General features: G+C 35.9%; 1 protein-coding gene across 2 annotated transcripts; it reads right to left on the bottom strand.

Annotated features, from left to right (window-relative positions):
* Positions 1 to 1,815: 1,815 nt before the first annotated feature.
* Positions 1,816 to 20,412, bottom strand: LOC107668398 (alsin-like). Of its 2 annotated transcripts, XM_016460262.1 has the most exons (34): positions 20,142 to 20,412; positions 19,799 to 19,944; positions 18,662 to 18,664; positions 17,258 to 18,592; positions 15,941 to 16,109; positions 15,740 to 15,836; positions 15,157 to 15,234; positions 14,857 to 15,045; positions 13,891 to 14,062; positions 13,592 to 13,781; positions 13,450 to 13,515; positions 13,198 to 13,357; positions 12,981 to 13,112; positions 11,868 to 11,996; positions 11,736 to 11,759; positions 9,765 to 9,835; positions 9,261 to 9,327; positions 8,979 to 9,178; positions 8,684 to 8,749; positions 8,016 to 8,114; positions 7,714 to 7,881; positions 7,518 to 7,629; positions 7,234 to 7,311; positions 6,986 to 7,113; positions 6,743 to 6,907; positions 6,343 to 6,460; positions 5,195 to 5,352; positions 4,789 to 4,905; positions 4,028 to 4,204; positions 3,494 to 3,539; positions 3,339 to 3,400; positions 3,095 to 3,244; positions 2,878 to 2,974; positions 1,816 to 2,527 (listed from the first exon to the last, which is right to left on the bottom strand). In XM_016460262.1, exons 1-34 carry the CDS (start codon positions 20,162 to 20,164, stop codon positions 2,489 to 2,491), a joined length of 5,031 nt encoding a protein of 1,676 aa, XP_016315748.1. In that variant the 5' UTR covers positions 20,165 to 20,412; the 3' UTR covers positions 1,816 to 2,488. The 2 variants fall into 2 exon arrangements, with proteins under 2 accessions (XP_016315748.1, XP_016315749.1); XM_016460263.1 differs by lacking the exon at positions 18,662 to 18,664.
* Between the last annotated feature and the right edge of the window lie 5,478 nt (positions 20,413 to 25,890).

Raw genomic sequence — 25,890 nt, 5'->3', positions numbered from 1 at the left:
AAATTATTATTCCCTTATTGCATAGTGTTGAATGCCACATTTTCAGTAAACGGCAAAAATACATAAAAAATATGACTTTAGTCTTCAGTGTATTAGTTCTAAAAATATCTTAAATTCACTCTGGTACAGTCTAATAAAACTAGATAATATAACTACAACTAAATCAAATTTCATATAGTGAAAAGCTTCATGTCAGCGTGCTGTCATGCTGAAATGGAAACCCTGGTCTTAAGTCGCTGGGGTATATTTGTAGCAATAGCCAAAATACATTGTATGGGTCAAAATTATTGATTTTTCTTTTATGCCAAAAATCATTAGGATATTAAGTAAAGATCATGTTCCATGAAGATATTTTGTAAATTTCCTAACGTAAATATATTAAAACTTAACTTTTGATTAGTAATATGCATTGCTAAGAACTTCTTCTGGACAAATTTAAAGGCGATTTTCTCAATATTTAGATTTTTTTTGCACCCTCAAATTCCAGATTTTCAAATAGTTGTATCTCGGCCAAATATTGTCCTATCCTAACAAACCATACATCAATGGAAAGTGTATTTATTCAGCTTTCAGATGATGTATAAATCTCAATTTCGAAAAATTGACACTTATGACTGGTTATGTGGTCCAGGGTCACATATTCTCTCAGAATATCCATGGTGTTATAATCAGATGGATTATACAGTTACTTTTTAAAATACATCACGATATATTATCTGACTTCAATTAGGAACTACATTATTTGTTCACCATTGCAAGTCACCTTTACATGTAAGGGGGTTCAATAACACCATTAAGTCACAAATCTCTACTTGCAGTTTATAATACCTACATCGCAAGACTTCAAATGTATTTAGAATCACTGCAACCCCGTGTAATGTGCAAAATGACAACAAAACCAGTAACCCAATAAAAAGCTACTTATTACTAGGGATGCAGCTATAGGATTTTTTAGTACTGATTACAAGTTAACAGTAGTTAACGATACTATAAACTTTCAGTAGGGTGACAGTAACTATTTTCAAAGCTTTTGCAGTAACAAGCTACATTTTCTAAAAACTGATGCCACTGCTTTATAACAGTGCAATTTAACAAAATAATAATACATGCTCTCCTTGAATGCCATCTCTCTTTTAAGTTCCTTCAGAAGGATCATTTATATACTGTACACTACCGTTCAAAAGTTTGGGATCAGTAAGATGTTTTGAAAGAAATTAAAATTTTCATTCAGCAAGGATGCATTAAAGGGATAATAGTTCACCTTCAGTTGCTGTTCCCCTTGCATAGTGTTTTTTTTTTTCCATACTATGGAAGTCAGTGGGGACCAGCAACTGAAGGTGAACTATCCCTTTAAACTGATTAAAAGTGACAGTAAAAATGTCAACAGTATGTTCAAAAGATTTCTATTTTTAAATAAATGCTGTTCTTTTGAACTTTCTATTCATCAAAACTCCTGAAAAATAGTATTAGGATTTGCACAAAAATATTAAGAAGCACAACTGCTTTCAGCACTGATAATAAGAAATGTAAATCAGTATATTAGAATGACTTCTGAAGGATCATGTGACACTGAAGACTGGAGTAATGATGCTGAAAATTCAGCTTTGCATAACAGAAATAAATTACATAACAGAAAATTGTTATTTTAAACTGAAATAATATTAAATTTAATTAATATTACTGTTTTTTTTTTTACTGTATTTTGATCAAACACATGCTGCCTTGGTACGCATAAGAGACTTCTTTCAAAAACATTAAAATTAATCTTACTGACCTCAAATGTTTCAGCAGTAATTTATGTATGTATAGGGGTTCTATAGCAAAATATTTTAAATACTTCTGTTTATCGCTGTTGCTTATATAAATAAGCGTGGTTTTAGTTTATTAGTTCTATATAGAGTAAATATATTTGTTCAAGTTACTGTCAATCTGAGACAATTAATTCAAAAACCCTTATTGTTTTTTGTGTCATATAAGCACTGCTCTGATAAAATTACATAGTTTCATCTGATTATATTAAAATCAGAGTATCATCATTAGTTTGAGTATCAGTATATAAGCCAGAGGCAGATTGGTACAGAATATAATATATAGCAATATGAGTGTCGGTTATTATTGAAACTGCATGTAATAACCTTGTGACACCTGTTGAGTGCTTATTCTGCTATCTTATATAAAACAGAAAACGTCTCTTTTCTGTCCAGGTAATATGGGTGTTGAAATGTACATGTTTCTCCAAGAGGTAACTGAACTGGCAGCCAGATGGTCAATGTGAGAGTCTCAATAGTTATAACAATTGAAGTAATTAAACAGTAGAACAGTGCTTAAGAGAGATGAGTGGAAAGTGAGCTTATTTTTGAGACCTGAAATAAATGAGCACATCTTGACTTGACCTGTAATCCGTGTCTCTTTAAATGGCACCTGCTCCGTAAGACTGTGCGCAAGTTGGCAAAGCTGTGGCTGCACCGCTCGCAAACCAACCCCTCTCCTATGTCGTCTTCTCAAGCTGAATCTGGTTGTAGCAGGCCTAAGGGCAGAGAAAGAGATTAAAGCAAAACATGGAAGAGAATGAAAGGGGACTAGTGATTGCGTGTGATGAGATTATCCTTAAAATTAATTCAAATCCTTAAAGGCTTTAGCTTTACAAATAAAACTTTTGGTTCGTAAAACCAGCCCTCAATATTAAAAGGGGTCATGTCATACATTATTTATTCAGTTTCAAGTTTTTAAATTTACATCAAGTGATGAAACTCAGAATTTGTCAAGAATTTTAAGTGAACAAGGTAAAATTGATATTCTAATGACATAACTTTATGATTTTAAAAGTAGTAATGTTACTTGTCCCTGAAGTTGTGTGAAAAAAAAATTCATTCTCACTTTGAGAGTTGTCAACATGAATCCAAGCTGTCCCAGTTGTAGACTTCCGTCTGTAAGATCCTCTATCAGACTCACTTCAGAGCCCAGGTTTCTGATCCTACACATTCACAAGCGACAGGTTCTTTACATGGGCAGACAAACTGCACATACATTTATGTTTCAGCTGATAACTTCATTGCAATGAGGTCTATATGCAGTGAAAGGTTTATAAAAGTACCGTGCGCGGAGCACCACATATAGGAAGATTGGAAAGAGGTCATCCATGCACCACAGAAACTCTTTCCCAAGCAGAGCCTGCACATCCTGAGTGACCTCCTCAAAGGTCAGCTGTATCACTTGCAACTTGTCTGAGGGAGTGAATGCTGTGCTGTAGAAGCAAAGAGAAAAAGAAAAAAGAAGATTGCTACTAAAATGTTCCTGTTGTTGTTTTCGGCCTTTGTTACACACAAGACTGTCTTTACCTGATCTGTTGCAGGGTTTCAACAGCAGTGGCAAAGCAGGCGTCTTTAGTACTAGGCAAGATCTGTCCATTAAATTCAATTGAACCAATAAAGTTATATATTTTACCAGCAGTGGCATTACTGATTATTTTCTTAGGAAAGACAGAAAGCTTTACCTGCTTTTTCTCTCCCAGTACAGAAATAGAAACTGGCCAGAACTTTCTGGAAAACAAAAAGACAACTCAAAACTGTAAAAGCCACCATTTTATAATACATTATAACCAAACTTTTTTATTTTTATAATGCATTATTCACTCATTTAAATCCCCATATAAAAACACTGCATTATAAATACAGTCTTGTGTTGACTGACTACTGTGAATAGTGAAAGTGAATTGACTACTACTAATGCATTTTTGCAATGCCTTACCAAGGACATGATATTTTGGTGTCCAGATATAATTTGACTTCATTTTAAATAATATATCCATTGTTTATCAACCAAAATTCTTCTCACGATATTTTCATGATATGTTCCATTTGAAAAGTGTGTTTGTGCTATATGTTTAAGATAAATGCCAGTTGGTTTGATATTTTGCATTCAATACAATGACTTAAGTGTCCAAATACTTTTTAGGGTCAGTATAATTGTATCATAAACACTGTTATAGAATAATATTTCATATGGTACTGTTACTTTTGTCACTTACTCTTGTACTGCAAGGAAGGCTAGAAGAGCAAGATCAGGCTGTTTGTTGAGTCTTAACACACAGTTCCAGTATACCTCCTCCTCTCTCTCTTTCTCTAGTGTGTAGAGGGTGAAGAGAGGAGGGTAAAGCCTCGGCAGCAACACCGGCAGGAGAAGACTTGAACTGCTCACTATCCAACTGCAGCACACACAACACAAGACTGTTATACTTTCAGAAAGTAACTATATCTATTTGTATACATCTATTTATTTTCTGTGGCAAGAACAAATGTAATACTTTTATTCTGCAAGGATCCATTAAAATGATCAAAAGTCACAGTAAAAGACATGCACAATGTTACTAAATATTTCTATTTCAAATAAATGCTGTTCTTTTGAAATTTCTATCCATGAAAAATCCAGAAAAAAAATCACGGTTTCCACAAAAATATTAAGCAGCAAAACGGTTTCAATATTGATGTTTCTTGAGGAGCAAATCAGCATATTAGAACGATTTCTGAAGGATCATGTGACACTGAAGACTGGAGTAATGATACTGAAAATAAATTACATTATAAAATATATTAAAAAAGAAAACTACTTATTTTAAACTAGTAATATTTAACAATATTACTGTTTTTACCATTTTCTGTTAGATCTGTCTATACACATACAAATAGATGATAGGTAGATAGATCAATATAAGTAAATGCAACTTAATATAATGCAACTTAAAAGTGCAAATAACAAAACAGTAGTTCAGTCATAGTGATGCTGTCTTACCCCTGCTGTGGAGTTTCTGAGTGTGTACTGCTGTTAAGAGAGTCTGTGCCCTCATCTGAGGAACTGGAGGAATCCAGAATAAAACCTCCATCCTCAGGGAGACCAGGAAACAGAAACCTGCGGCAAATATTTGTAACACAAATATTTGAAAAACAACGGCCTTAAAAGGAAAATCAAGTAATATCCAGTGGTCTCTGAGACTGTAATGAAATTAACAGTATGCCTCATTATTACATTTAGGCGAGTTCATTAAGTAATAAAGTAGTAAAGCTATAAGAAAAACAGAACCTTCACAATGAGTAAAATGCTTTCTATGAGCTTTGCAAAATGCTCTGCTGGCTTTTAAAGCACTAGGGTTTCCTGTAACTCTTACTGAAGCAATCACAGAAAAGCCGGAATGTGTTACCTGACTATTTGAAATATGCGTGTTAGGTATGACTGGATCTCCTCCACTGCCTGCTGTAGGAGGCGTCTATTGGAGCCCACACCAACATAAGTCATCCTGTACACAGTCACAAGGGTCTCCAGCAGCCAGCCCAGTGGGTGAAGCGGGGTATCACAAGCCTAAAGAGAGTCATTACACCCCCGCCCCGCAAAAAAAGTAGCAATACATTTAAAAAAGTATGAATCTACACTAATATTCAAAAGCTTTGGGTATCAGGTTTTTTTTTTGTTTTGTTTAGAAATTAATATTTTTATTCAGCAAGGATGCATTAATTGATCAAAAGTGACAATAAAGACATTTATAATGTTACAAAAGATTTCAAATATATTATTTAAAAAATTCTTTCTAACTTTCTATTCATCAAACTTTCCTGAAAAAAAAAACATTGCAGTTTCCACAAAAATATTAAGCAGCACAACTCTTTCAACATTGATAATAATAGGAGATGCTTCTTGAGCAGCAAATCAGTATATTAGAATGATTTCTGAAGGATCATGTGACACTGAAGACTGGAGTAATGGCTGCTGAAAATACAGCGTTCCCATTATAGGAATAAATTACATTTAACTTGCAAAATATCACAGTATTACGATTTTTATTTGATGAGCATAAGAGGCTTCTTTCAAAGACATTAAAAAATCGTACCGACCACAAACAGTACTATAATTACATTATGTAAGAAATTATTAAACCAGATAGCATTTATTTTAAAGAAAAATAGTACACATTTTACAACATCAAAATCAAGACGAAAACTATTTTAAAGAGACACTTTATGGTTGTCACATGTTAGTGGATCATGTCCACCTGTGGTTACTGTGCTAAGACACCTGTAATTTATATATATGTATGAAGTCAGTTCTCTTTACTAAAAATCACCTTGACAACAGTTTGTTCAAAGTAATTGCAAAAATGGCTCAGAAAAGTAGATTAGTTCTGAAAAACTATAGCATCATGTGTTTGCAGATGCCACATGGTTTGATTTTTTATTTGATCTAATTCAATGACATTCTTTATTGTGACCCAAGTGTCCAAAAGTGTCCAAATGCTTTTTGAGGCATCTGTACAGCTGTGCAGACTTGGTGTCAATAAGCCTTTGGAAGACTCACCTTCATGAGATACCGACGGATGTTGTTGTAGGAGTCTGGAGTAACAGGGCCCACATGTTGAGGAATCACCTCAAGACTCTCCAGCATCTTAGTTTGAGATCGGCTCAGCTCCTCTGGACTATAGACAAACATACGTCACTGATGATTTCTTCATACTCTGTTCACTTACATTCATGTGCATATAAACAAAGAAGTTTTGTCTTTTGTATACCAAAGTTCGAGTTTGGTAAACTACTGAATTAGTATTTATTTCATTGTTTTTTTTCAAGAACTCATTAAACCCTTTAACTATATGTTGCAGAGTATAAAGCATTTTGTATGTTACAAGCCTAGTGTGATCACACCTTTACTTCTTCATTCTTGTGTGTGTGTGTGTGTGTGTGTGTGTGTGTGTACATACCGATCTCTCTGTTGTCTGCGTCTGGCAGTGAGGGTGATGACAATGCTCTCCCAGGCTTTCTCATACACTCCTTCACCAGGAGTTTCACAGCCTAATCGGCTCCAGCATTCATCAAACACTGCCTTCCACTTTTCTTCTGCAGGCACTGCGTGTTGACCAGCCACGCTACACATACACACAAACACAGATTAAAAAAATAAATATACAGTAGGCCAAAGAAAGCATTGTTCATGACACACTTACGGAATCTTTCTTTCTCTCCTCAAAGCTTCAAAGTGTTTTGTAAATGTTCCAGCCACTCTCAGACCAGCTCCCCAGTGACCGTCAAAGACCCCATCCAAAGAGTCACCATTAGGCATGAACAGAATGCCCTTCACATCCATAAAACCACAGGAGATTCAAATACACAGAAGCATTAAGATGCACAAATCACAAATATGGTTTCTACAAATTTACTGTGGCTGGAAACGGTCACATTATTTCAAAGATACCTTTCCACACAGAGTCCAGTCTTCTGAAAACTCGCCCTCAAAGACAGTGTCATCATCACAGAGAAGAGTCCCATTGCCCTATATCAGACAAAAGTCATCGTAAGTTGCTCAAATAATAGTACATACAGTCTCTAGTGCCCAACCAGCGAAAGAAGTGTAATTTTAGCAAATGGCTGCAATATAACAAAGAGTGAAAAATTTAAGGGGGTCTGAATACTTTCCGTACCCACTGTAAGCAAATTACAGGCACTTCAATGCAGGCATATAATAACATCTCAACTGACCATCATCTTGTTATTACAGAAGTTTCCTTCATAATACAATCCAAACTGAGTGATAACGACTCCGTCTCCATGACGCTGATCATCAAGCCACATTCCCATGTATTTCTCTCCTCTGGGAGATATGAAAAGAAATGAATGAGTTGCTTATGCAGGAGGATGTTTAAAATCTCAAATTTGGTAACTACAATGTACATACCTGCTGAAGTCATCGCACACCCCATAGCCCGTTCTCTTCCCTTGAACCCACTGGCCCACAAACACACTACTGGAGGAAGGAGAGGCCAACTTTCCACTCCGTAACATGCCGTGACCATGACGCATGCTGTCCCTGAATGAGCCCTCGTATACCTCACCTGAAGCATACCTGCAAAAACACAACAGTCAGACCATTGGTAAGGTACTAGATGGCAATTCTACCAATTTAAGATGTTCAGGGTCCCCCATTAACTGATAATGTTTCAAAGAGCTTTTTAATACACACATTTACATAACTATTACCAAAATGTGCCAAAGCCATGAATTTTCCCCTCCTTCCAGTGACCTTGGTAACGCTCAAACTTGTTGAAGGTCGTGTTGGGCATCATAAAATCTCCAAATCTAAATGAGAAGAGAAATGGTGAGTATAAAAACATATAGTACATTTGGGGTTGGTAAGATTTGTAATGTTTTTGAAAAAAAGTCAAGGCTGCATTTATTTTAACAAAATACAGTGAACACAGTCATTTTGTGAAATATTATTACAATTTAAAAAAACTGTTTTCTATTACTAGAATTGTTAAAAAGTAATTTATTCCTGTGATGTCAAGGCTAAATTTCCAGCTGTCATTACTCCAGTCTTCAGTGTCACCTGACCTGATCATTCTAATATGTTGATTTGGTGCTCAGAGACATTTTTTATTATTACCAATGTTGAAAACAGTTAATTTTTGTGAAACTTAATATTTTTTTGAAAACTAAAATATATATTTTTTTTACTTCATACTTCAATGAAGAGAAAGATCAAAAGAACAGTATTTATTCAAGACAGAAATCTTTATAAACATTATAAATGCCTTTATCTGTCACAATTTAATTAATTCTTGCTAAAAACAAAAACAAAAATGGTAGTGTATATAACAAAGAATCTGCAAGCACAGGTATGTTCATCTTAAACTGTGCATACTGACCCATCCTCCAACCCGTTCTTGAATGTGCCACAGTAAACTGTCCCAGCTGGCCACTTCAGGGTCCCTCTGTTTAAAGAAAGGACAACAGAAGGTACAGGTACATGTGAACCACAGTTAATTCAACATGCATTGGATTCAAAGATTCAAAGAAAAAACGATTTTGGCATGTTAGGCAGTACTACCAATGGTGTTCCCTCAAAAAACATAAAGGCATGACAGCCATGCTTAAGTGATTGAGAGAAATATTTGTATTGTATAGTGTGAAAACAAACAGTCATTATGGGCATGTACTCACTTGCCGTGAAGTTTGCCTGACAGCCAGCGGCCCTCGTACGTGGCATCTTTGAGTCGGCCCTCTTTGCTGAAAGTGTAGGTGGAAGTCCGTGACGCAGGAGGTTCACCTTTCTGGCTGCTTCTAGATACACGTGTCCTCCCGTTCAGGCCTGCAGCAAGCACGTCCTCAATGGCCTGGTTAATGGCTCTCAGCCACTTCCCCTACCAGAAAGCCAGTGGGCAGCAGAATTAATGCCAAGCAGAAAAACTTCTCAATTAAACTCTGACTGCATCAGTGCATTACCTTTTCCAAAGGGGACGTTGCCAGAACAACAAAGCTATCTTCAGGTGTGGTCAGTTTAAGCCCATGTCTAGTAATGACAGTCATAGATTAAACTGGGGCAGAAATTTAATTTGTTGGTTTATGGCAGGGCTGGGCAACTTCGGTCCTGGAGGGCCACTGTCCTGCAGAGTTTAGCTCGAACCCTAATCAAACACACCTGAACAAACTAATCAATGTCTTCAAGATCACTAGGAGGCTACAGGCAGGTGTTTGATTAGGGTTGGAGCTAAACTCTGCAGGACTGTAGCCCTCCGGGACCGAAGTTGCCCAGCCCTGGTTTATGGGGATTGATTTTTTTGTTTTCATATAGGCACAACAGTGTCCTTAAAACTTCCATACAGCAAGTACAAGACCATTCCAGACCATCTAACAATTAATGAAATGTCATGTGCTAAACTAAACTCTACTAAAATAGCAGAAAACTGTTTGAATGAAAGATAAAAGATGTTGAGATGAGTAACTTACTGGCCCACACTTTCATCTGAGATGGGCTCCACCCACAGTGTAGCAAGTGGATAGACGTAATGAGATGAGAACTGTAGAAACAGAGAGAATTTAATCAGTTACATATAAGCAAACCACTCCCTCATCTACAGTACATTAAGAAGGGAATAAAACTAAAGCCTTTGCTCTGCTGCTGCAGGCAGATTCATGAAAAGAACATTTAAACAGCAAATACATCTAATTTATGAATAAAACAGGTTTGCCTGAAAGACAAAAAACACATTAGCCATATTAAACACTGTCAGTTCCTCAAGGAGCTTCACCCACCCATTCACACAAACACACACCCATGTACCTACATAAGAAATATGATATGCTCTCTTGAACAAGGGAATCTACACCCAACACCCAAACATATTACTACAACTGAGGCATAAATCAACAGTTAGAAAGATCCATTTTATTTTATGGAAATAAAAAGTATGCAATGAAACAATATGATATGATGTGATATGGTATATGATGTGCTATGACATGATATGATAGTATGTAGTTGAAGTAGTGCCCCTCTGAGGTGTGTGACCAGTTAGACATTGTGAAAACTGTTATTAAAAGCTTGTGCAGACAAGGGAGGAATTGAAACTTTTAAATGTTATTGTCATTTTCAAACCACTGGCAAAATAGACCAAGAAGAAACACAAACCAACCAAGCATACAGAGAAAACAGCAGAGCATACACAGTTCAAGTTTCAAAAACCACAAAGCAATGTGAGGCAATATGCCAGCATACCTGACAAACAAACACACACACACACACACACACATTGGGTTTTTGTGTTTTATGACGACTCTCCATAGACATAATGATTTTTACACGGTACAAATGCTATATTTTCTATCCACTAACCCTACCCCTAAACCTAACACTTACAGAAAACATTAACAAAACAAACGAAAACATTATTTAGTATGATTTTAGCAACTATTTTCTCATTTTGTAACCACAACATAAAAAAATTGCAGGTTCTACTGTGGAGACATTTGGTATACCTGGACCAAACACTCACACACTTGAAAACAATAAATTATATAATTGTAAAAATTTAAATGGAGCTTCAGTGTTAAAAATTAAAAGCCAGTTGTTTAAAACCAGGATCAAAATGATGTCTAAAATGTTGCCCTAACTATTTTGATTCCATTTCTGGTTTTCTGACATTTTACAGATGTAGTACTAGTATTATTAGTAAATGTACCATTATAGTTTTTATTAACATTTTGAACTAGCTTTTAACTTTATGTTTTCATTTTTCATTTCAACTTTTAATAATTTTATGAACTTTTGTCATTTTACTTTTTTTATATTTCTATATAGCTTTATTTGTATATTAGTTTTGGTAAATATTTTATAAATATATTATATATTTGTTTTATTGTATTATTTCAGCTATCTGCCAAAGCAACATTTCAAATTTTTTTTCATCTAACATTTGTATTTTATATAAGCTTTATTTCAATTAAATGTACAATAACAATGCTGGCTAATAATGACAGGGAAAATGTGCTGCAAATGACACAAGCTAGACTTGAACTCACGTTGGCACACTATCTGCCAGGCCATGTCTTCTACATGCTAATCGGTTTTAAACAAGTTTAAGGTTGGGCACAAAATATTTAGTACATAAAGATTCCACATTAAAGCAAGGTTTTCATTCACACTACCATCTTTGTTGCCCACTCTTTCCATAAACCTGATTACAACACAGCATGACTCTACATGCATCTTTCCTCAGCAGAATAATGAACTTCAGTTAGAAGCCAAAAAAAAAAACTGCAAAAAAGGCCTTAGCTTGGGAAACTTCCATCAGACAACAGCTTCCACGTGGATATTTCAGGCCTCATACAGGCTTTTTGTTTTTAGTCTTTTTCAATGTCTCAAGTCTTAAATTACACACTGATTCTGTGAAGGCAGGAACTGAAACACACAATACTCACAAGCTTCTTTGATGGAATAGTGCCCTGAATGAATGAAGACAACAAAAAAAGAACATGAATAAAATGAAAAAAAAAAGAATGAGTGTAATGAAAATAACAGGGTGGTAAAATTTTGTGTTAAAATGAATTAACCTGTGCATGAACCAGCACATCACTGAAGAGGATGAACCAGCTGGCAGAGAATCTTCCAGCGTTCTGTAAGGCCAGAGCTTTATTACTGCTCTCACAAACCAGACGACGAGACGGCTTACGCAGGGATTCCTGAGAAAGAGAAGATCACGTAAAGAGAACTCCACACATGCAGACACATCACATGTACACACGCATCTGTTCGGCCACACACAGGTTTCCACATCAACTAAACAGAAATGTATCTGAAACTTCTGTGGTCATATCTGACACTGTTTAGTCTTGCAGCATGCGGAGCAATTCAACTTCATTAAAGGAAATAGTAACTAGGTCAACTTAACCACATTATACAGTGGAAGTAATATACTGTACAGTCTCAAGTGCTGCTGCCAGGGTGGGAAATTAACACCAGCCAAACCCTGGTACATTTTCACGGTGGCAAATTATTTTGCATTATGCGTCAACCACTACAGCAGGCCAACATTTCTTATTATTATTTGTTTATTAAAACAATTCTCAGATTGACCCAGAAACTGTTGCTTAGTAAAGACAACATATGTGGTACAAATGAAAAATTAATCTAATTTGCTTCTTGTTTGGATATTAGTAGATTGTTACCGCTCAAATGTACAATGCAAGTAACTCTTCACACTCACTCACTCATGAGGGCGTTTTCACACTTGCTATATTTCTCATTTCTCATATTTAAACTGTGTTATATTTATGTGAATGTTTGAAGCATCAGCTGTCAAAACTTCATATGCTTTGTGTGTTTGCTCAATTTCATTCACAAATGAATTCTTTTACTGTTTCTTGAGCAACAAATGATCATGTGACACGCGAGACTGGAGTAATGGCTGCTGAAAATACAGCTTTGCAAATACAGGAACAAGTTTTAAACTACATTCAAATAATAAAAAAAAATATTACCAATCCAAAACTTCTGAATAATGCACATAGTCCTTAATATATAAGAATGCTGCTATACAACAAAAACAATGGCTATGGGAGCTGTACAGTGATCTGTCAGGAAGGTACTATCATCAGAAGCCAGGACTGCAACTATCTGCCTTAGAATTAAGTGACTGCAACAAAAGTTCACATTCTGCACCATACCGAATTCTTTCCTTTGAAGTTCCTCCAGAAACTGAAAGTGGCCTCAGCATCTCTTCTCTGCTTGCTGACAAGGCGAGCTAAATCTTCATATTTGGAGCAGCCATTCTGAATCCATTCATATTCCTCAGTGTACTAAACAATGAAAGATTATGTCATGTATTTTTAAGCCACTTTAATTCCTTTAAAGAGCATAATGAGAATCACATCATTTTCTTACCACTTCAAAGCAGTGGGCTAGTTTCAGAAGTAATCTGTTATACCCATGCAGGTGCTGCAAAGGCATATAAAACAAGTTGACTAACAGATCATAGGGTGATGTGTTCTCCTTGGGCTCTAGCAGAGTCTGTATCAACTCCAGCTTCTTCCCAAAGCATTCTCTGAAGAAACAAATCATGCATGATCAAATATATTATTTGCATATATTATAATGATGCCCATAGATAATATATGAATGATTATGACAACGCACTGTGAGGGCTTCAGCAATGACTGGAATCCTCCCATAACAAGAAAGTTTCCAACTGGATCGCAGTACCTGAGGAAAAACATCATCACTGGTGTTATCATAGAGATTGTAAAATATAAAAGATGATAGTTTGAATAGTACTTACTCTTTATATGTGTCCATGAAAAGGTCTGTGTTCTTGATCAAGACCAGTGTTTTGATCACTTTTCCTCGCTGCAGGAAGTTGGTGAGGGATACTGAGTGCTGTCCTGTCAGATGGCAAAGCTTGCTGAAACTACCAGCCATCCCTTGAAACAACAACATGGAGGACTGACCCAGAGACAAGGCCAAACTCCCTACATTATGGCAGAGCAGATACAATCCATATCAAATTATAAAACCCAATAACACTCCATTATCCAAACAATCCAAAATGTGCAATGAGTAAATCAATCTGTTACATACCACGGGCTAGCAGGGGGCTCAGGATTTCGCTCTTCACCTTACTGAGGGTGCAGTAGAATTTCCTCTCTGCTGAAGCGAGTTCATGGATTGTAGCTATGAAACCCATTGCATTCTGATCAGCCAAGGCCAAACAATTCAGTCCTCCCCCAAACACTTTGCTCACATAGCCAATCTAAACAAAGGACACAGCTAATTTATAGTAAACTGCTGCTTTACATAAAACAGTAAATCACAAAGATTAAAATTAATGCCATTACCTTACATTATGTATATCAACCAATCACTGATACTTGCTGGCAAAATTATTAATAAGCAACTTATTATCTATATACCAAGTTAATATTTTGAATTCATTTTTTATATATTTTAATTATTCATTTTAATTTTACCTTAATTTGCAGTAATTTTATGCTTTTGTAATTTTTATTAGATTTAGTTTAAAAAAATATCTATAAACTTTTATAACTTTTTATAATACTTTTATTTAGTTTTTATTTCAGTTTAAGCATTATTTTTATTTCATTTAGTAATTTTTAGTACTTCAACATATTTCAGTTGACACAACATTTCTAATTTTCGTTTAGTTTAAGGTTTTCATCTAATATTTCTATTTTCTTTCAGATTTATTAACAAAAATAAATCTAAAAGTTATATAATAGTTACATAATAAATCTTACAGTTAATTTTTAGATATCTTTTGGAATGTCTATTTTATTTGATCATTTTTGTTATTTTGATTATTTAAATTTGTTTTCTTTTCTTTTTTCTTTGTTACTAATTTTGTGGTATGTATTGTAATGATGTACTCTGTGTACAACAATCTTCAGTGAAGTAGGATGGCATTAGCTAATTTATGAGTTTATTGTGTAAAATTAATAAATGTGGATGTTATTTTACAACACAGCCTACACACAGTAAAAAATAACTGTATCAACAGAATAAACTTTCATAACGGTCTGTACGAACATTCATGCAGAAGGGCAGAAGTGTGGGCGTCTGGGTGTAGGTCCCGGAGAGGGGATGAGCACTGTCAGTGTTCTCCAGCACCCGCTCTCCGCTGTAGTACAGTATGGGCTGATAACAGTCTCCATCAGCCAGCAGCAAAGTGTGCGTTTGTCCTGCTGCCACGTCCCACACACGGATACCCTCAGAGATCTATTGTCACACAAAAGCACATTAATTTTTATCCAGGGAACTGCATTCATTAAAAGGGAAGGTCTGCAGAAAAGGTGATTGCATATCATAAAAATATTAAAGGAGGTATACCATGGTGAGATTAGGAACTGTGCTGGGAGGATTCATACGACCCAGCTGTCCAAATTTGTCACTTCCCCAGGAATAAACCTATGAGGGACAGGAAATACACACTTATTGTTATGAGGAAGAGGTGACAGAAGAGAACAGATCATTTAGGGATCCAGATTTGTAATAACATTGTAATAAAAAGTATATAAATAAAACGAAAATAACACTGGTTTAAACGTTGAAAACAGACCTAACATAAGCTACAAGGTGTTCAATCAACTTCATTGTCCAACCTAAAGTTTTTATAAAGCAAACAATCCCATTCAAATGCAGTAACACAGTTTTCTAATAAGAAAATAATACATTAATATTAAAGAAATGAGACCCAGGCTGCTGTTACATCATTTGCAAGGCTTTATTGGATAATTAGTAATTTCCTCATAGATATACAGTCTTGTACTTTGAGTCTTTTTTTTATATATATTTGTATGTATATTTTTGCTATGAATCAGTTCAGGCCTAAAAGTTTCATTTACTGAAGGATTTTGCAGTCACTGTTGCAGCCTATAATCAATTGGAGAAATATTTTGAAGTCCCTCCCTACCTGACATTGTGCTGTCAGTGCCAAGGAGTGATTTGCTCCAGCAGTGATCTTGACAACTTCCTTTTTACTTAAGCTCTTGATGCAGAGAGGCTGTAACCTGTAAGGGTAAAAACCAAAATATTTTCCCAGTCATGCACTGTGGTCAAGGACATGAACAGTTAAACAAACAAAACACTTATGTGTTTATGAGCTCTGCTGTACCTGGGCAAATAGTCTCCATGACCTAGCTGACCTTCCTGGCCCCTCCCCCAACTCCACACCTCAGTGTAGAGGGAAGGAAGGAGATTTCTGGATTCTGAGGTAGAAGTAGTAGTCACGGCACCCACTACAGCTCTTAAATGGTTGGTTCGATGACTAACAGAAGGTGACACTGAAATTCAACAGCATATTAAAAAAGTTCCTCATGCATATGACCAAATAAGTCAAATTTCTACAACTGTAGAAATTGTTTTTAAAAGGGATAGTTCACCCCAAAATGACAATTCTGTAATCATCTACTCACTCACATATCGTTTCCAAACCTAAAGATATTTTGAAGAAGTTTTGATGACCTTTAACTTTCATTGTAAAATCTTAAAATATCATATTTTGTGTTCCACAGAAAAAAAAGTAAGTCATACAGGTTTTGAACAACATGACATGAGTAAATGCTGACAGAATTTTCAATTTTGGGTGAACTATCAATTAAACGTGCACTCAGTAACTTCTTGTCTTGCTGTCCAACAAGACATCTATGAAGATCAATAAGACCAATATGGATGCAACATCATGCAAAAGAAAAGCTTTCAGTAACCAATGCCATTATAGAAATACCCTGTGTGCAGTCATCCATGATTAATTTCTTCTGCGAGCGAAAGTGTTTTGCATGAAAGGGGGGTCACCAAGATAAATTAGTATTAACAAGTTAAAGTACCAAGATAAAGTAAGTAGTATTTGGCAGGTCATGGCTTACTATGTTCTTACCAAGGCTCAAAAATGTGGATGCTAAAGCCAGCTGATGAAAAAAATGTGCTGCATTGCTACTGAAACAAATGTTTTTTTTTGTTTTTTTTTTGCATGTGATGCATTTCTACCCTGTTTTTGCTGATTCTGCAAATGTCTCACCAATATATAGATATTCAGCTGGATAACATAGATAAGGTTTTTCCAAAAATTGCAAAAATTACTGAGAGTACTGTAAAAATTTATTGAAAACTACAACCATTATTTAGTAATATTCTAGATGGTATGCCATTGTTTTCAAAATATTGTTTATGAATTTAGGGAATTAAATCATAGCTGTATAATTTCCAGCTTGTTGCAAATATAATTTTTTGTAAAAAATAAATAAAATGAATAAAAATAAATACTTCACTAAAAAATTGTGAATTATGAAGTGAAAATATTGGCTGGGCAACTAAAATTATTAACTACAGAAGAAAAAGCCCTGATCAGTCTATGTATAATAAATTAAATGTTATCGCCCCTGATTTAACATTTTATAAACATTTTTCATATAAAATTTGAGGTTCACAGTACCTGGAGAGAAGCCAGGTAAAGACCCTCTGCGATTATGTGCTTCAGTGTCCTCTAAAATGATGTCTGTCAGACTGGTGCTCTTCTTGCCTTGAAGAGGATCCGCTGGACAGAAGTCCATTCCAGCGGGCTCTCCTCCTTCCTCACAGGACTCAAATAAACATCCATTGCTAATCACAAGGTCACTGATGCAAATGCCTCCATCCACACTTGAGTGCTGTGAAGAATCGTCAGAAGTGGAATGCTTCCGGTCTATGATACAATCTGATGCACCGCGCTGTCTGCCAGAAGCTGTGATACTATCAGTTCTACTAAGTGCTGGTGAAGAGGGACGTAGTGTAAGCTCATCACTTTGGTCTGATCGGAAAGGACATGTAAGTGATGACTGACGGCTTGGAGGATGGGAACCTCCCAAAGAGGGGGCCTCGGCCTGCTCAGCGAAGGTCTGGTCTGAAATTCTTTTGAGGTAGTCTTTCAGAGCTTGCTCATCAGGGTAGGGAGTGCTTTTGGTTCGTCGTAGATGTGGATGTCCAGTCTCAGTTAAAGCAGGGTCTGGCTGAGCCTCCTGGCTTGTTGTATTTTTCTGAGATCCGACTGAAGAACCTAGGTCTTCGCAGATGTTCTTCGAGGTCAACGGGGATACTTCGAAGTGGGGCGAGGAGTTTTTGTTTTGCGGTGTCTGAGCTGGAGAACTCTGTCCTGACCGTCGACCTTCTTTAGAATCAGTCAGTTCCACTCCAAGTGGGCAGTAATGCTCATCAGAGATAATAACATGGTCATCCTTGTCAATCATGGTGTAAAGGCTCTGCTTACACTGCCCACATCTATCCCGAGCTTGCTGACTGACCTCTGGGGGAGAAAGAATCTGAACCAGAGCCAGGCTGTGAAACCCACCACAAGCGATCTGAACCACATATCTTCCCACAAGATGCTCCACTTTCTGAGGTTTCCATACCGGGAACACGCTGGTGACTAGTCCCAGCTGGTAGCCACTACCCCAGGCCCACACCTCATGTTTCCTTGACAGGGCCAGAGTGTGCTGCGCTCCACAGGCCACATTCAGGACTCGGACCAGTTGCGGAGGATGGGTCTCGCCATCCACCACACTTACGGGAGTGGGACTGGATACCTGGTCCATTCCAGAGACACCACACTGGCCATGAGAGTTTTCCCCCCACATGTGGATGAGGCCATCCTCCGTTACAGCAGAACAGTGATAGCTGCCCGCTGACACAGAGATCACACGCTGACCGCTCAGGGCGCTTTCTATAACAGGGCCTGCAGGATGAGATTCGACTAGTTTCCACGGCTGCTCGCCAAAACTATACACATGCCCATCTAAGAGAAGAACGTATTAACATGTGACAATTAGACAATTACATCCAAGAGATCATTTCATGAGAAAACCTTCTCATGAAAGTTTCTAGAAGAGCCTTATTTGTAACCCTGCAACATAAATGGCTGTGTGCAACTTTTTTAAGGTGGCTGCCAAAAAATATTAATCACTGTCCACATGTACATGCCTATTTGGTGTTCAATAGACCATTTCTGTGTTTGCAAACAGTGACGTTTTTTGTGGGCAGAGTCTATCTGGTGGCAGAAAATTACAGTTTTAAAGTAGCAGTCTATGGAAGCCATGGAATAAAACAATTTTAAAAAGTTAATTTTGAGTTTATATTTCAAAATTCAGACTTTTTCCTCGCAATTCCGAGATTATATCTTACAATTCTGATAAAAAAAATTAACTCGTCATTCTCTTTTTTTCCCCTCAGCTCAGAATCACTGAGTTTATATCCCACACTTCTGTCTTTTTTACCTCTCAGATTTGACAAACTCACAATTAAATCGAGTTATAAAGTCCGAACTAGGAGATATAAACTTGCATTTGCGAGAAAAAAAGTCAGAATTGTGAGATGAAATAGGTAAATGTTATAGGTTTAAATAGCTTTTTCATGTTGTTAACTGTAGGCTAATAGAATATGTCCCCTATGAACTGCATATGTGAATATTATGTAGACCTACTGTTTAAATCAAATTTATACTTTAAAAGTAGTTGTTTTCATCTATAGTCTGTCATTTTATTGTCTGCGTTTAGCTTCAAATGGAGTCTTTGAAAACAATATTCTATTAAAATTATTTGCATTCAGATTCTGACCCTTTTAAAGAGTCAGATAGAGGGTCTAAAACAGCCATGAAAATGTAAAATATTACTGATTTGTCACTGAAAAAAAACGTGTAAAAAAGTGTATCTCAAAGGAATAAGTTAAATGATAAAAATAAAAGATAAATGTAATCCTATGATGCAGGAATTACACACCTCGCAGAATCTATAAGCTTTTAAAAACGATGAAGATACAGTCCTCACTGTGAAAAGATGGATTTCAAAATCTAAATAAAAACACTACGCGAGTTTTATGATCCCTCTTATTTAGTTAAAATTCCAGATTTCCAGATTATGCAAGGTGCCTGTAAACTCATGACTGCAGCTGTTATGAGTCATTTCCTCTTCATTTACAGCTTACTTTACTTGTCAAGAGACCTGACCTGTCAGCAGAAGTCCATGTAAAGTCCCCAGTGCAGCATGAAGCACTGGCCTGGACAGCAGCAGTCTCTCCGGGGTCACCCTGCAGGAATAGCCCTGCCATCTGTAAAGCACACCTTTCTCTCTAGAGCCCTCCTCTTCTCCAGAGCTGGAACAAACACATTCATTTTTGAACGTGCATTAACAACTGATGCAAAGAGCTGGGTAAACATCCTTCAAAATTAATTTTGCCTTCAACTGGACGGGAAAATAGCATGCCGGTTTGTAACGAGACGAGAGGAAATAAATAATAACAGATAGCAAACACTTACATAGTAATACATTATAACAGAAATAAGCACACACCTGCTCTGTTCCTCCATCAACATGATTTACTCCATTTTAGACGGTGTGACTCTGGCACCCAGCAGTTATTTAAACGGACTTCACAAGCGAAAGTAACTGACTCACACTTACAAGCACTCACGAGATGTTTTTTTTTATCGAAATTCAGCTTGTTACACATTGAAACCGCCCAAGAGCGTATTTACAAAACTTTTCACATCGTTTTTAGTTAGACGTGACATCCTTCAGTAGCTTACGGGAGAATGGCGCTCCGCTTTTGATATCTGTGATACGCTCGCGACTCAACCTGTCAGTGGAATCACTCTGAAGTTTGTTGTGGGAACGACGGGAAGCGCAGAGGGTCAGAATAGTCTCATTGTACAGATTTACATAACGCGATGTTTTCTGAAAATCTTTAAGCTATTATTTAAATTTCTGTAACTTTGGTGATGCATATATAATCAGGAAACTGTGAAAATAGTTTAATAATCATGCTAGCAACATGTTAATCATGCTAGAAACATGCTAGCAACTTGCTAGTAACTTGCTAATAATGCAAACAACATGCTAGCAACATGTTAATCATGCTAACACCATGCTAACCACATACTAGTAACTTGCTATTCATGCTATAAACATGTTAATCATGCTAGAAACATGCTAGCAACATAATAGTAACTTGCTAATCATGCTAATAACATGCTAGCTAAATGCTAATCATGCTATAAACATGCTAGCAACATAGTAACTTGCTAATCATGCTAACAACATGCTAGCAACATGCTAACTAAATGCTAATCATGCTATAAACATGCTAGCAACATAGTAACTTGCTAATCATGCTAACAACATGCTAGCAACATGCTAACTAAATTTGAATCATGCTATAAACATGCTAGCAACATACTAGTAACTTGTTAATCATGCTACCAACATGTTAATCATGCTAGAAACATGCTAGCAACATAATAGTAACTTGCTAATCATGCTAATAACATGCTAGCAACATTTCAATCATGTTATAAACATGCTAGCAACATACTAGTAACTTGTTAATCATGCTACCAACATGTTAATCATGCTATAAACATGATAGCAACATACAAGTAACTTTTCAATCATGTTATAAACATGCTAGCAAAATACTAGTAACTTGTTAATCATGATACCAACATGTTAATCATGCTATAAACATGCTAGCAACATACAAGTAACTTTTCAATCATGTTATAAACATGCTAGCAAAATACTAGTAACTTGTTAATCATGATACCAACATGTTAATCATGCTATAAACATGCTAGCAACATATTAGTAACTTGCTAATCATGCTAACATCATGCTAGCAAAATGCTAATGAAATGCTAATCATGCTATAAACATGCTAGCAACATACTAGTAACTTGCTAATCATGCTAACATCATGCTAGCAAAATGCTAACTAAATGCTAATCATGCTATAAACATGCTAGCAACATAGTAACTTGCTAATCATGCTAACAACATGCTAGCAACATGCTAACTAAATTTTAATCATGCTATAAACATGCTAGCAACATACTAGTAACTTGTTAATCATGCTACCAACATGTTAATCATGCTAGAAGCATGCTAGCAACATAATAGTAACTTGCTAATCATGCTAACAACATGCTAGCAACATGCTAACTAAATTTTAATCATGCTATAAACATGCTAGCAACATACTAGTAACTTGTTAATCATGCTACCAACATGTTAATCATGCTAGAAGCATGCTAGCAACATAATAGTAACTTGCTAATCATGCTAACAACATGCTAGCAACATGCTAACTAAATGCTAATCATGCTATAAACATGCTAGCAACATACTAGTAACTTGTTAATAATGCTAACATGATAGTAACTTGCTAATCAAGTAGGATGTCAATAGTTTAATAATCATGCTAGCAAACATGCTAATCATGCTATAAACATGCTAGCAACATACAAGTAACTTTTCAATCATGTTATAAACATGCTAGCAACACACTAGTAACTTGCTAATCGTGCTAGCAACATGATAGTAACTTGCTTATGATGATAACATGTTAATTATGCTAGAAACGTGATATGCTAATCATCCAAGAAACATGCTAGCAACATGCTAGAAGCATGTTAACAACATGCTAATAACTTGCTAATCATGCTAATTATGCAACCTAAAGTTTGTCTTGACAAACTTTTTTATATAGTTTAATTATATTTTTGTGTAAATATTTAAGTTTGTGTGTGACAGTGTACATGTGTGTTGGTATTTTGGCAATATTACATCAAGTAATCAAACCAATAAAATTGCTTTCAGATTGATATTTGTATAAATATGTCATATTGCCTTTATAGATGTAGGCTACAAGATATAGTGTGTATGTTCTAATAAAATCTTAAAGAAAACCATAAACAACCTCTCAGTCCATGTAATCGTCATGTCATCCTGAAGCTCATGTTACAAAAAATAATTTGCGCTGGTTCGAGACATGATTTTTTTCCGCAAGTACAAATAAGGATATATTTGTTTCTTAGAAGGTGTGGTTCCTTTAAAATCTATTGAGTTTTTAGTTACAATAATATTTGAACAAAAAAAAAACCTTAATTCATATTGTTTGCACACACATTTTTAATATTTCACATTCTAATAGCATTACGTTGAACGTTTATCCATTCAGCATTTCTCACGGTTTTCATTCATTTTCATGTAACTCTGTGAGTACCTTGTAAATGCCACCTGACATATGAAATAATACACCTTTATATTGTTTGTTGAACGTTTATTCATAAAATAATATAATATAATATAGTTTGCATATATGTGTTTTTGTTGAGTAAATCAGGCTTTTATGGCTCATATATTAATATAGTGAGAATATGAAAAAAGTATAGATAATTAAGTAAACCTCAGTTGCTTAAGTTCAGTGTTCATCTTGAAATATTACGAAAAATATAAGTTATTCTTATGTTACCTTTATAAAAAACAGTAAAGATATCACAGCAAAAACACATGTACAATGACCTGACAGGAGGACTATATCAGACAACAGAAGGCACGTAACTGATTGTGTGCAACAGGTTTTTCAGCAAAGTTTTGATCCTGTTGATAATTGGAGGCCTTAAAAATTTGCATATCATATATGATACAACACTCTAAAAAATGCTGGGTTAAAAAGGGACAAACCCAGATATTGGGTTGTTTTGACCCAGCGGTTGGGTTCAAAACAACCCAATATCTGGGTTTGTCCCTTTTTAAACCAGCGCTGGGTTATATTTAACCCAGCATTTTTTAGAGTGAATAGGCTTTCTCTCCATCCTCCTGTGTCTACATGCATAACATTCTCCACATTCTAACTGAGGTCCTCTGTGGTTTAACATCCATGTTCTACATTTCACTGTCCATCAAAAAGACCCTGTGCTTAAAACCCATTGATTACGACTCAAAGTGCAGACTCATATCATGTGTAACTCTGAATCATACAAATACTAAGAGGATCAAAAAGCATGATATGAGAAAATTAGTAAAGTGTTAGATGACTTGTCTTCCTAGTGTTTTTTTTTTGTGTGTTTTTTTGGGGGGAAATGCAATGTGCTCGACTAACCAGCAGGGGGCACAACACTACTAGTACATTCATATTAGCTAGAATCTCTTTCACGTCAAAGTTTACCATGAACTATAATGGTTTCATGGATAATAAAGTCACTCTTCTGTGATTTGGTTGGTCAAAGGCGTAGTGCCATACCTGAAATGGTGAGATGGCACTCCTCACATAATGCTAAAACCTACCTTATGTCATAACTGCCAAATGACCTCAGTTTTTGTTCAATAAACCAAAATAACAACAACTAAAAACGTAACGACCTGTCTCACAAAACAAGACTCAGACAACCACGCTCTAAAAAACCATAATGTCAGATAAAAGTTGGCTTGGAGGAAGAAAAAAAGGTCAGCAGCAAGTAACATAAAAAAGAAAACAGTAAAGCAACTTGGGTTTGGGGAGGAGAAACCACGATCAGTAAAAAAGCCAGTGAAGGATTGGCAGGTAGCCTATAAGATATCTCTGCAGGACTCCCGCAGGAGCCCGGAACTCTCACACGCACAACCTCCACATCTCCTCCCTGAAGCTCTCGTTCGTGATCTCAGCTTGTTTTCGCTTTTAGTGTTTTCTATATAAAACACACAACTTTGCCCTCTGGAACTTGGCCCTGCATTTTAGTATGTGTGGTCATAAACACTAACACGAAATGGTGGGAGAAGAAAGGGGTGTGCTATAGGCAGAAAGAGAGGGCATGTATGTTGAACTTCGCAACACATCTGTCCTGGTTCTGTAAGTGGACCCATCAGGCCGTGCAGACTCAAGCATGTGTAATGGTCACCTTGTCTGTTTAAGCCAATTAGTTAAGTATGTCTGTCACTCTCAGCATGTGTCAGGCCTTGTTCAACCTCTGCATCTGTTCTCTTTCAGGCTGTGGAGATAATGGGGGCAATTAGTTAATTCAGCATTGATTTAACTAGACAAGCTCTGGATGGGAATTTTAGGAATGTTTCACACCCAATGCAGAGCGTTTCTACTAGGCTACAAGTATTTTATAAACTCCTTTACATATAATTAAAACCTTCCTGAGTAAGTTCACTGCTTTAATAATTATAATAAACAAAATATTTTTTTTTGTTTTCTAGTAAAAAGAAAGAAAGGCAAGGCTGCATTTATTTTTTATCAAAATTTGGTTCAAAAGCAAAATTGTGAAATATTATTACAATCTAAAAGAACTGTTACTGTTAGAAGATATAATAATGATTTCTGAATGATTATGTGACACTGAAGACTATCACAAGAATAAATTATATTCGAAAATATATTAAAATAGTTAAAAAAACAGTTATTTTAAATTGTAATGATATTCTACAATATTACTGTTTTACTGGATTTTTGATCAAATAAATGATGCCTTAGAGAGCATAAGAGACTTCCTAAAAAAATAATAATAATAAAAAAAAAAACTTAATTATACCAAAACTTTTCACTGCATCTTCAAAATTATTGTGTTTTATTGAGACTTTACAAACAATGACCATTTCTCTATTGATGTTCTTAAAACAACATAAATTTACTCAGAAGCAATGCTGTATCAATTAATAGATTTTTCATAGGTACACTTGAATAAACCTAAAATAAATAATAATAAAAAAATAAGTCATCCAAAAAATATTGAAAACAAGTCTTATTTTACATGTTTGCTCCTTAAGTAAATGATGTTTTTACTAGAAATCTAGAAAAAAATGCTGATTACGAAAATAATTTTCACATTTAAAAATGACTGTTGCATTGTCTTACAAATTGCAGGATAGTAGATCCCCCTGTGATTTCAAATGTTTTACTGTTGTTTCATGCCGTGGGTGCGGCGATTCTTCTGCCACCATTCATCAGTAATGTCACTTAGTGTCTGTCGTCATGCTCTCCCACAGCCCTTTGCTGTCCTTTATTCCATCAGCATGTGGTTCTATTACAGCCTCTGTATCAGGGCTTATCTGCAGCTGGTCTCCTGTGCTGTGTGTTCATCTGTGAGGGAACAGAATTTGTGTTCAATGTGTTTCAGCATTAATGGCTGAGTGTGAACCGCAGTTAACTCATGCACTGACTGTGGTCCAACCTAACAAAGACCTGAGCCAATGACCTCGCATGAGCCAAATTAAAGCACTTAACCAGCACTGCAGCCCACCTGCACTGTTTGGTGTGTATTTACTGGGACTCTTTTGAACT

This window comes from Sinocyclocheilus anshuiensis, unplaced genomic scaffold (genome assembly GCF_001515605.1).
Source record: "Sinocyclocheilus anshuiensis isolate Anshui unplaced genomic scaffold, SAMN03320099.WGS_v1.1 scaffold1237, whole genome shotgun sequence".
Classification (NCBI taxonomy): domain Eukaryota; kingdom Metazoa; phylum Chordata; class Actinopteri; order Cypriniformes; family Cyprinidae; genus Sinocyclocheilus; species Sinocyclocheilus anshuiensis.
Note: the sequence above shows the minus strand (reverse complement) of the source record. Positions and strands in the feature narration are given on the sequence as shown.